General features: G+C 40.3%; 1 protein-coding gene across 2 annotated transcripts in view; it reads left to right on the top strand.

Moving 5' to 3' along the window:
* DSCAM (DS cell adhesion molecule) overlaps positions 1-13,038 on the top strand; it is a 442,671-nt gene that overhangs the window by 347,500 nt on the left and 82,133 nt on the right. For both annotated transcript variants that reach the window (XM_027689234.1, XM_027689235.1), the window contains exons 16-19: positions 2,789-2,859; positions 8,919-9,159; positions 10,840-10,986; positions 12,720-12,875. In XM_027689234.1, coding sequence (XP_027545035.1) covers positions 2,789-2,859; positions 8,919-9,159; positions 10,840-10,986; positions 12,720-12,875 — 615 coding nt within the window. The remainder of the gene's footprint in view (positions 1-2,788; positions 2,860-8,918; positions 9,160-10,839; positions 10,987-12,719; positions 12,876-13,038) is intronic.

Consider the following 13,038-nt stretch of genomic DNA (forward strand, 5'->3'; position numbering starts at 1 on the left):
CCAGCGCTGCTTCCTGGGGATTTAGAGAGGACAACTGTAGTGCAAATAGCTGGGGTGGTGAAAACTCTCCTGCTTTTTGAAGATTCATGTTGGTCTTGGATTTGAACACCTGGTGGCCGATTTTCAGTTCAGCTCACGTGAATACAACTGTGTAATTCCCACTCCTTTTCTCTGTGGGTGAATTTACTGCAGTGAAGCTCTACCTTTTGTCAGGAGAATGTGGTTTTGGTTCTGAGGGGCTTTCTGAGTAAGAACAGGACACAAGGGCTCAGTGTAAAGCTGGAGACGTGAGCTTCATTTCTTTTTTCACCCTAGTGGAAGGAAACCCTTCCATGAACAGCTTTACTCATGGCGAAGAGTCTGTTTGCAGAATATTTATCATTTGATCAGGGTTTTTCCTCTTCCTCTGTTCAAGGAAAATAGGGAAATCACTGGAGAAAACAGACCATCCATTCTCCCAGCTGGCATCATCCATAGCCCCAAAATGCCCATCCTCCTTTGTGCACATACATCGAAGTGCAGGGGTGGGTCTTGGATCTACTCTCTCATGCTCATTCATCCATGCTTATAATATTTTTTACTTGCCAAGTTTTTCCTCACTGATAATTAAGTTGTCAGGATCAGCAGCTGGCCTTGGAATAAAAAAAAAAAAGCTTTCCCTTGAGCAGGGTGGAACCTTAACATCACATTTTGCTCAGTTCTTTGTAACCAAGTTTCAGAATAAATGATCCTTTTGTTGCTGTCTTTTAAGGAGCCTCTGTTGGGAGGAAAAGACCAGCAGTGTGGAACTGTATTCAAAAGTCACTGATCTACCTAGAGAAGAGTTGGGAGAGAGGAGGTCAGGCTTAGGCAGGGTGTGTGATGTTTGTCTCCTGGGTTTTTATTTCAGGTGATGTGCAACATGTGAGAACAAGATTTTTTGATCACTGGTGACTTCTGTTCTCTGCCTTTACAGCAGGAAATTGAGAACAGCCCAGGAGCAGGGAATGAGAGAGAAAGTAATGAGAAGGGAACAAAATAGAGGTCCAAGAAAGACAATATAAAAACTAAACAACTCCAACCATGCTGTTGGTAAAGGGCTCAGATTGTGTGTCACATATTGCAGTGACCTGATTAGAAAGAAAACTATAAATGGTCTGTGTGGAAAAAAGATATTTAAGAATGGCATGATTTCAAAGCCTGCAGACCACGTCTTTTCTTCCATACAGCCCAAATTAGCTCATGTGTTGGAAAATAGATGCAAGTGCACACTTGCACTAACACTTGTCAGAAAAAAAGAAGCATTATGGACATTGCCTAATATAAAAATCAATAGAGGAAACTGGGATATCTGGGTTTTCTTTATGTCCTTGCCACAAACTCTGTGTGACATTAAGTATGTAAAACAAATGACTTCCTATTAAATATTTCACCATGGAATGCTGGGAGCAGTTAACTGTTCAGGTCTGTAAAAACTTTGGGGTCTTTTAAGGCAAAATCAAGATTTTAGGGGGCACATTTTATACCTCGTTTTCAGGATCAAATGCTTTGCTCAAATTCCACTGCATTATAATGTACCCTGGAGAAATGGCATTCACTTTTGTCAACAGGGGGACAGAATCAAGGTCAGGCTTCAAAAAATTCATAGAGGTCTCATTTTTACCAGTGGACCTTTTCCTCTTCTCCTTCCTTTATATTAATGTAAGAGGAATGGAAATAAAGTTCTTTCAAGCTTTGGAAATTTCCCATATGAAGGACAGTCAGTAATGGCAGAGAATAGGGCATATTTAATAAATTAAACATATTATAGGCTGTATTCTTTGCCTCTCTGCTTTCATCAGTTAAAGCCAAATGTTCTGGTTCCTTTCAGCACAGCTGTCATTTACTGCTGCTCCACCTCTAACAGCCCCATCTCGCCCTTTTTATTGCTTTACTTCCTTTGTCATGCTATTAAAAGTTAATTTAATACCTTTTACTGAGGCCATATTCTGCATCAAGGGAACCCTCCACAGCAGCTCGAGCTGACTCCATCCCTTTCCTCAGATCTCCCTTTTCCAATGACTTACCTCGCTGAGCAAGCAATTTACTTCACATCTCCCTGTTCAATCCCAGCTGATTCCTGATCTGCTTTGTAGCTTCCCAGATGACAAGTAGGTCCCCCAGACTGAGGGCCTCCTTTTTTCACTCACCTTTAAAGCACACTTCTGGCAAAGTGCTGAGAGCAAACAAAACTTCTCCTGACTCAAGGGTTTTTTTCCATTTCTCAGTTATTTTCTGTCTGATTTCCTGGCTGGAATACTTACCCTGGGGAGGGGGTGAAGTGTGCAGGGGTTTTTGTATAAAATATTTGATACTGGACTGAGTGTGCTCAGTCTCTAGGATCCCACTGGAAAGTTTGCAACATGGTGAAGGCTGGATTAAGAGCTCCTGTCTCACCTGCTTTACATGGGTTCTGCTGCTTTTTTATCACCCACAGGGTTCTGACTGCTGAAAATATGTCTTGACTATTTACAGTGCAGAAACAGCACTGTGAGAGCATCTCTAAAAAAGAAAAGCCACTATTACTCACTCTTATTTTATTTAGCAGCTTGCTGTGTTTCAGCATGTGCTGTGTTTCCCTGTTGGCCAGGGTGACACCCGAATGTGAAAGATGCCAGGCCCTGCTTTTGTTGGATGAAGCTTCCATGTGACATTGGCTCAGTCCAAATCTCTGTGACACTGAGTGTTAAGATGGTGACATGACACGGGAAGGGCTGGATTCTGGGGGCTGCAAGGCCAGTTTTGATGCATCTCTCTTCTGTCTCCCCAGCTCCTGATGGTCCACCTCAGGATGTCCAACTGGAGCCTATATCATCACAAAGCATCCGAGTCACCTGGAAGGTAAATGCTCACACATCCAGGAATGTGGGATCTGACAGGATTTGGGTGCATTCAAAGAGGTCCCATCAAGGGGAGTATGATAACAACTGTGCCTCAGTTATTTTATTTGGGAGAGTCGTTGCAGATGCCTTTGCCAACAAAAGCAACCTGGGCTGATTGAGGGAGGGGATTCTGCCCCTCTGCCCCCTCAGGTGAGACCCCCCCTACAGAGCTGCCTCCAGCCCTGGGGAACAGCCCAGCAGGGACATGGAGCTGCTGGAGAGAGTCCAGAGGAGGCCCCAAGAGGATCCCAGGGCTGGAGCAGCTCTGCTGAGAGGAAAGGCTGGGAGAGCTGGGATTGTTCAGCCTGGAGAAGAGAAGCTTCGGCTTCTAGGGCTTGAAGGAGCTGACGGGAAAGATGGGGAGAGACTATTTGCAAGGGCCTGGAGGGACAGGACAAGGGGGAATGATTTTAAACTGATAAGAGAGTAGGTTTAGATTAGATATTGGGAAAGAAATTCTTCCCTGTGAGGGTGGGGAGGCCCTGGCACAGGTTGCCCAGAGAAGCTGTGGCTGCCCCTGGATCCCTGGAAGTGTTCAGGGCCAGGTTGGATGGGGCTTGGAGCAACCTGTTCTAGTGGAAGGTGTCCCTGCCCATGGCAGGGGGTGGAACTGGATGATCTTTAAGGTCCCTTCCAACCCAAACCCTTCTATGGTTCTCTGATTGGCCATTGAGTTGTGCATCATGCAAAGAAAGAACCTTAAGTTCTTTCTACCTCCAGAGCAGGAGCAGCAGCCACTTGACTGTATTGAAGACAAAAACATTTCCTACTTCCTGCTTATTTCACAGATAAGACCACGTGCTTGGAAAATGAGCACTCACAGAATTTCACTGTGGTTTTGGGCAAAATTTCCCCAAACCATTGGAACCAACAGGACTTTTTTCCCATTGCATTGGACTTTGGGATAGATCCTTACTGCAGAGAGAGAGCACTGTAGCACCTCAATATAGTCCATGGGAATTAATGAACAAAAGAAAATTATTTAAAAATGTCAGTGACAGGTATTATTAAAAAATCTGACGTGTCATGTGACTCAGTTTTTCTAGACTTTTCCCAGTGTTTTGACACTGGCAGAATATTTTAAATGGGTTGATGTGATACCAGAGTTACTTGATATTTAAAACCATGTTTCAAATGGGATTGGTGTAATACCAAAGGTTCTTGGTTTTTAAAACCGTGTTTTAAATGGGCTTGTGGTACATACACTGCTTGTATATATCACTATGTATATATCTTATATATATACAGTGGATAGAATAAAGCTTTCTAATTACAGCAGTGTAACCTCAATATAAATGACAGTTTCCAAATTGTATTGATAATCTCACATATTTGCAATTCTGAAATATATATTATTAAGTGCTGGAGTGGGATGGTGGCATAATAGTTATTAATTTCTATAGTGATGTTAATTACTCCAGAAAATGTGGATGATGTATCTTTTGTCCCATTAAATGGACCATGCAGGAAGACAGAATAGTAGTAATGAGCTTCTTCTCTTTAACCATATAAATAACTATGGGTGGCTGGTTATTTATTGTATAATATTGTGTATATTGTAGTTTTAAGGGGTTTCTGAAAAGGCAGGAACTCTTCTGCGCAGGTCACAAATGCAATGTTGATTCTTGGGTCTTGTCCCCATCTTAAATTTATGTGAGTGCTGCTTTCAAATCAAATGGTTTCCAAAACAGAAAGGTATGTGTTCAATAGTCACAGGCTTACCTGGTGCTTGAAGTGAAGCACAACAATGTACTTCCAAAAATCATACATCGAGCATGGACTTAAAAATCCAACACACAGTCAGTAGAGGAAAGGAAGTAGCTGTTGAAGCCAAGCAAGAGTGTACAGTGGTCCATCTTTGGCAGGACTTTTTCCATAAATCCATTGCCACAGATCTCAAAAGCTGAAATAAATTCTTAATTTTTGGGTTTTTTTAATCACTTAAGAATTATGGCTGATATCTGATCTAGCCAACTAAACCTCCAAGCTTCTATGCACGAACCAGTTTTTATGGATTTATGGGTAGGCACATTGAAAGGCTTGGCTTGCCTTTCATAAAGCTCACTTTGGGGGATATTCTGAAAAGCAGCAAGAGAAGACAGGCACCATCGGTTCACTGCTGGAGTTTAGAGCTGTTATTTGTGATTCTGAAGGTTTGCCATTAAATTTTATAGATGCAGGTGTGAACAGGCAGCTTCAGGACAAACAAAATTCCCACATCTACATTTCAATAACACTGTCTAAAATATTGTTCAATTTGTGCTTCCAGGACATTTCAAGTACAACTTATTGTCCTGATCTTTAGTTATTGACTGATATCGATGCATATCAAATGAGCAGCTGGAGATGCGCTCTCAAGATCATGTCTGGAATTTGATTTGTGAGTTCTTGCCAAGTAATGATCAGTATCTAATATAACAAGACAATCACAGAAATGAGCTGTGTATTGAATATATACTCCATTACCCTGGCAAGTCTCGTGAGCTGAAGGGAGAGATGGATTTTCACAATTGGTGTGAGCTACCTGTGACCTTGGAAATGCCTGCTTGTACCCCTGCAGCAAACATCCAGATCAGGAAAGGTGGGTCCATGCTCCCAGAACTGTGCACCACCACGTGAACCCGGTGCCAGTGATGGTGCAGATGCTGGGTAGACATTTGGAGCTTGCTGTGGATTGTGCTGCCAGACTGCAACACGCGTTCTCCAGGCTCCTGTGAACCTCCAAGATATTATTCCTGTAGACCCAGCATCTGTTAAATCTGTTAAATCTGTTAAATCTCTTGATTTATTCTTATCTGACATGGTCAAGCAGCACCAGAGCCACTGTACCAGTGTCCTTCATCCCAGGGCTGGGAAGGTGCTCCTGGCTCTAGGCAGAGGCACCCTATGGCCCCACGAGGTGCCGTGTTTTCCAAGCAGTAGAAAATGTGGGGATTTGCCTGTTAAAGGCTGGACAGCCTTGGTTTGCAGCCCTTGCTTTACATGCTCAGCTGATGGTTGCCAAGGTTCTCTGGGGTGTGGACATGGTTGAAATTGTTTTCTTGACCTCCAAGCTCCTTTGCAGCCAAAGGTGAAGTCACAGAGTGAGAGCTTGTGTAGTCCTGCCTTTACTAGAAGGGTTATTTCCTGAATGACAATTTGTAAGCTGGCTAAAAAGGGCCTTCAATTAAGAAGTCCCAACCAGGAGTGAGCCATTTACTTCCCCTGATATATTGCAGTTTTCCTCTGACCAGAGCAGTTTTAGTTCATTACTCAAAAAACTACTTTAAGATGGTCCCACAGACATAATGTAGTATGGTCTCATGCTGAATCCTAACTTTTGGGTAGGTCCCTATGGTGCTGTGCAGAAGGCACTCATTGCAGTGTGCAGTACAGTGTAATTAAGAACAAAAAAATACCCCGTGAGATCAACACTATATTTATAGAATCAACCAGGTTGGAAAAGACCTCCGAGATCATCAAGTCCTGAAGGTAAAACAGGAAGAAAAACCCTCAGTGAAAACCTGGTAATTTTTATTTTGGAGGCATGTGGAGCTTTAGCCATGAAAACCTGAGATGGCATTATACAAAATAGGTTGTGGTGAGAACCAAGGTTGTATTTAAAGCTGGCAAACCTTGTTGAAATACAGTGTCAATAACAGGAAAAATAACACATTGATTATCTTTCATCTTGTGTTAAATTCCATTTCTGCATCTTGCTTCAGTTGTAAATCTTCATTTAAAGTGCCTCCACTTTTAGAAAATCCTAGTTAAGCAAAGTTGTTTAGGTCTGTGATCTATTTAATCCCATTTCTGTGTGTCCACATAGGATATTTGGTTTCTGACTAAGTTTTTGAATAATACTCAGCACTTTTCAGTAGTTTAAAATGTTGCGGAGATAAACTAAATTAAGCAGGAATTCTCATTTAGCATGAAAATAATAATTAATGTTTCTTGTAGTAGTTTACATTAGGTAAATAAACCCATTAAATTTAGGCATGGGAAATATTCCTTCTCCTCTTCATGAATATATACACACACACACACACACACACAACTATAAAATGTTATACTTTAGAGAAGTCATTGATACCTTGTTTTATAAATACTGGATTTTGTGAGATAAGCAGTAAGGTCATGGGAAGACACTTCATTTTTCATAATGTTCTGTGACTGTTGACAAGGTTAACAATATTTTTCCTCAAGAACAAAAATGGACAAACATTGCTTCACTCAATTATCTACCAAAAATGTGTCTATGCCCAAGAAAGTGTATTTATCAAATATAAGTTATGTGTGCAAAAAGTCAACTCCAAATGAAGCATTCAGATCATATTAACAGGGAACATTTAAATTTTTGTGAAGCAGAACATTTTAATGCTTTGTCCTGAAGTGACTCGGAGTTTGTTTTATATAATATAACGTTTCAAAGTGAAAAAAAAAGATATTCTATTATTTTATTTAAAGAAAAAAAAAAAACTTGACCTAAACCAGTTATAAAGATGTTTCTGAAAACTGCAGAGTTTGCCATTTTGTTCCAATTCAAAATGAGAAAGTATAATTGCAGAATTCCCAGTGAAGAGGCCATTCTGGCTTTAGTCCTGCTCAGAGAACATTTCAGTGCCTAGCAAATACATGATTTTTATCATTATGTGCTGATGGGTTTTAGGCACATTGGTTGTGATTTCAGCTTGCAAAGTATGTTTGTGGCAACAACTTCTGTTCAAAAGCCACCCCGTGGTAACTCGTGGAAATGTTCCAGTTGCAGCCTTTATTTAGACTTTGGCTCTTGAGGTGTGGAACTCTGATGGTGTTTGAGACAAGAAATCTCCATGTAGACTGTTGGGGATTTGCCAAATTGTGATGAAATCCAACACTGATGGACAGAAGTGGTGTCCTGGGATGATCAAACTGGTGCCTCCACACTGACAAACATTTAGCAAAGAGACCTGAAAGTCACTGACTGAAGGCACAGTCCCTGGAATAATACTTGTTGGAGTTGTGTGCTTTTCCCCCATGGATTATAAACCGTGCCTTAAAATCTTATACTAATTATACCCCGTACACGTAGAAAATCAGACAGGAACATTATCACATACTGAAATTAGTCCAATAGTATTTAAATGGAATTTTAATGGGTATTGCTGTCAATAACTGGCTTTTCCCCTGAGCTGACAATCCCTGTTTTGCTCTAGATTCCATTTTATATTAAAGAGTACACAAATGATTTCCAGGTACAGGGAATCTTGCACTTGGAGAAATGAGACCTGCAATTATGGCCAACCACTTTGTACTGTCCATATTCCTGAATGTCAGATATTGCAGCTACTCAGGATGCAAATCCCTGCTTTCCAAATCATTATTGCCTTCAGCACTCATCATCTGATCATCTTTCTACACTGAATGAACAGCAGCACATTTCAGAGCACACTGTAAAAGTTTCCTGATGTATCTTGCTGAATAAACTCTGACTGCCTTCCACAGATCAAAAAACGCCTTACTAAAGATTTAGTGAATGGTGGGGGCTTCTGGCAAAAAGACAATTAGTAGTAAGTGGTAGGCCTGTAATGCAAATATGCCCTTATCAGCTCAACTTTGAATGATTCACCGATAAGAGAACAAAACATCCCAAATTCACGCTCAAGAACATCTCCTTATCAGATTTTTCTGTGCATGAACCACTTAAAGGTCTTTCCTTCAGCACAGGAATGCACAGATTTGAACAAACCACACCTGAAATTTGTGTATCATTGTAAAAAGTCACCACTTTGTGTGCAGGGAGTATTTTTGAATTGTTGCCTAGAAATAGACTTGCATTCAGCAGGAAAAAAAAATGCTAAATTTGGGTATTTTTCAAAAATTTTAGGGGGAACAACTTGACTTTGGATGCGTGTACTGAATGTGTAACCTTTCATTTTTCCATTTAGGCTCCAAAGAAACATTTGCAAAATGGAATTTGGGTGTTTTTCAGAAATTTTAAGGGAACAACTTGACTTTGGATGCGTGTACTGAGTGTGTAACCTTTCATTCTCCGTTTAGGCTCCAAAGAAACACTTGCAAAATGGAATTATCCGTGGATACCAGATCGGTTACCGGGAGTACAGTGCAGGGGGAAACTTCCAGTTCAACATCATCAGCATCGACACCACGGGGGACAGCGAGGTTTATACACTGAATAACCTGAAAAAATTCACCCAGTATGGCATGGTGGTCCAGGCTTGTAACAGGGCTGGGATAGGACCTTCTTCTCAGGAAATCATCACCACGACTCTTGAGGATGGTAGGTTTTGGCAAACAGCTGCCCTGGGGCGTATTATTTTTATTTTATATGTTTTTACCACGTTACATTAGTTGTTTGGTTATTGATTTTTTTATTATTTTATTATTATTATTGTATATTAGTGATTATTATAATATATATTGGAGATTATAGAAGACCAGATTTTAGAGGTGTAAGATACAGTAAACAGCTGGATTGGAAAAGACCAGCCAATGAACTTGTATGATTTTCATTGAAAGAGACTCGGAATCATCCAGATAAACAAAAATAACTGTACTGATGCAATATATCCCACTGTGAGTAGTAGTGACTAAGAACATAGCTTTCATTTTGAAGCCTATTGCTCTGGTGTTTACATATTTGCAAATTTTGTGGTCTTCATGTTGATCTTATCACAGTTTTGAGATGCTAAGTTGTGAAATCCTGAAAGGTGAAGCAATACTGTTAATTTTGTTGGTTTTCTTTTGTTCTCAAATAAACCTGCTGAGTAACTAAAGCTCTTGTACTACACAGTCCCTTTTCTTGTCACTCTAAAGAGAGCTGTGTGGGGTTTTTTCAAGGATATCCAAACCAATGAGAGAAAAATCATCACTATTTCAGACAAAATGTCTAATCCCAGGAACAATTTAGACATTTTTTTCCCAACTACATAAAAAGTACTTCTCAAACAATGAGAGGGAGTCCTCTAGTGGAAAAAGAGAATGATCCCATATCCAGAAAATAAAGGGTTCAGTATTTTAGAGGAGTATAACTGCAAATAATAATCCTAAAGGATAATATAGGTCAGATTTTCAGCTCCTGTGAATTGGCAGCAGTGCACTGAAGTCAGTGCCAGCTTGGAATCTGACTTTTTACATGGAAAAATGGAGTAGCACACACCTAAAATCCTCAAGACCTACAGATTTTGACACATAACCTTCATGGAAGGCTGGTGGGTTTTAGTCTAAATGTTTCTAGGCCTAGACAGATCACTGCAAGACCTCAAAAAGCAGTATGCTCACACAAGCATATATTTAATATTATAATAAGTAGGATATTTTTCCTTCAGAATCCAGCATGCTTACTTTTCCTGGCAATTTTGTTGTTGTTGTTGTTGTTTTCACTCAATTTTAGGTCCCTCTTAGAATTAAAGATGCCATGATCTTTAAAAGCAATGCCAAATGCTAATAGTGCTGTGTTGCTTTGGCACGAAATGGCCAACAGAAAATGCCCTAGATTTGGGTGACTGTTTCCAATCATCCTAAATGTCAGTGAAAATATTTTAAGAACACTTTTGCCATTTTTTTTAAGGAAGTGCCTGCTTTCTCCCGCCACCAAATTTAAATGGGTGTTAGAAATTTGTCCCGAAAGATGCAAATTTGGTTGCAAACTTTAAAAAGTACATTTAAACTGCTCACAGGATATTCTTCACATTTCAGCACCGGGACACATCTTTCAAAAGGAGAGACAAAAAGCCTGTTAAAAGACTAGTCAGCAAATGGGGAAACAGCACATCAAAAGTTATTCCAGGGAAAACAGCCACACTTGCAGGAACATGTGGATTGTAGCAAAAATAGAGGTTTTGCATTGTTAACAGAGTATAACTGATAATTAAAAAATGTGTGGTGGGATAGCAGTGAAAATAAAGGGTAAACATGGACTTGTGTTCCTTGTGTTAAAGTGGTGAATCTCTTATTCCAGTGCCCAGTTGCCCTCCAGGGAACGTGCAAGCCACTGCCACATCACCAGAAACCATCTCTATTTCTTGGTCAACGCTGGCAAAGGAAACCCTGAACGGGATCCTGCAGGGATTCAGGGTCATCTACTGGGCCAATCTCTTGGATGGAGGTGAGAGAAATCAACCTGTTACCAAGTAACAACCTGGATGTGGCTTTTATGTCTTCTGCTCTCTGCTGTGAAGTCATTGTACTTCCTTTTCTCTTTGGTTTAGAGAAAACTTTGTGTGCCTGTGAGGAAGCTGGTTTTTGTAGAGCTTTAAGAGAGGATCAGGTTTTGCAAACCTGCCTGGAGGAAGAAGCTTTTCCTCGGGGAAAGTTTCCATTAAGGGTTTGTAACACTCCATAGACCTACCTTGGTACCCTACATGACCTGAGCAAATTTTTCCTCATTTATAGAGCCCAGCATAGATTTTTTCCATAAAGAATGATGACTTGAACCTGGAACATATTAACCCAAACCCGTATTTCACTTTAATTTGGTTGGTGATTTGTTTGCCTACTTGATATGCTATCACTTATTTTTTGATTGGGACGCATTTCATCTCCATAGCTGAGGGCAAAAGAAGGAAACTTTTCTGGAAAAGGCTTGTTATTGTCACTCCAGCCTCTTCTGCTGTGCTCATGTTTTGTACTCTGAGCATAATTCCTGGGGAAATAGGCCCCAGAGCAGAGAAGGAGCGAGATGATCAAAGGAGAAATGAGATGCCTCACTAATCTGCAATTTATCGCATGATGGTAATTCTGTGTATGGTCCCCTCTTGTAAATTAAATGTTAGTAAGTTTGGAAGCACATGCCTTTATTCCTATTTGCCCTGTGGATTTTTCCTCCCTTCTACCTCCCTTCTTTTGCTTTCATCCACCAGAATCATAGTTCACTCCAATATGCAAATCCTGGCCTCTGTCAGTGTGGCAAAGGGAACTCAGAGTGGGAATGTAACCCAGAGGCCCTGCTGGTAATGGTAGACTCAAAAAATACTTGGGAATAAACCACCAATTCTTTTAAAAACAAAGATTTCAAATGTATGAGAAACATACATAAGAATGTATGTATGTGGGGCATAAAATTTAATGTTTTCAGTGATGCCTGGAGCCTTTGGATCAGATCCTATGTGAATGTTATCAGTGCAACCCTAAGCTCCTGTGTGATGTCCAACAACATAATGAAAAAAGATGATGTTCATGCAATGCTTAAAACTGGATTTTCTTCATTTGTTCAGCTTTATTTTCTGCCCCAAATATGTTTAAAGCTTTTTTGCCATATGGGTTGTACTTTTTAGCCTGTCTCAAAAAAAAAAAAAGATTCATATGAAGAGCATCATCTTTCTGCAAGTAAATCTGATTTGCCTGTTTAAATCTCTTGTTAGCCTGTATTACTGCCATCAAGTGCTTTGCAGCAGCACTTCCTACATATTTTAAAATAAAGGGAACTTTCTCTTCATTTTCCTTATGAAAAATTGTCTTTCTCAAAACAAGAGAACCTTCATAAAGATAACTGACTGTCTCATTTTTTCTTCAGGGAACATTTTGCAATAATCTCTTCCTTGTTGTCTGTTCTTTATGAAAAATCTTATTACTTGGAGAAATTTTTCAATTCTCTGCACTGTATTTTTTTTAGAAAAAATTGCAAAAATAAAGTTCGAAAATGAAAACTGGGTCTGTTTTGAAAGACAAGAAGTCAGCACGCAAAGGAATTTATGCTAATTCATTATAATTCAGTGCTGTCTTATAATAATGAAGCGTTACTTGTCTGGGACACACTTTAATCCCCAAGATTTCCACAGTGTCGATAGCTGGGAGAAAAACTGAGCCTGGCAATAACTCAATTCCCTTTTCATTTTATAGAGCTGGGAGAGATAAAGAATGTCACCACCACACAGCCATCACTGGAGCTGGATGGCCTGGAAAAATACACCAACTACAGCATCCAGGTGTTGGCTTTTACCCGAGCCGGGGATGGAGTGAGGAGCGAACAGATTTTCACCCGCACGAAGGAAGATGGTAAGGAGCAAAGCCCTTTCCATTCCCCACTTCCAGGAAATGTTGGTATGTCTGGGGCAAACATTGCACACGAACCTGCAAAGTGAGATTTCTATCCGGAGGTCTGGGGTTAGGAGCACGTGGTGAGGTGTTTGTGCCCATGGCTTTGGAAAAAACCTGAGTG

The sequence above is a fragment of the Neopelma chrysocephalum genome, unplaced genomic scaffold (genome assembly GCF_003984885.1).
Source record: "Neopelma chrysocephalum unplaced genomic scaffold, ASM398488v2 Primary Assembly neopelma1_76, whole genome shotgun sequence".
Taxonomy (NCBI): domain Eukaryota; kingdom Metazoa; phylum Chordata; class Aves; order Passeriformes; family Pipridae; genus Neopelma; species Neopelma chrysocephalum.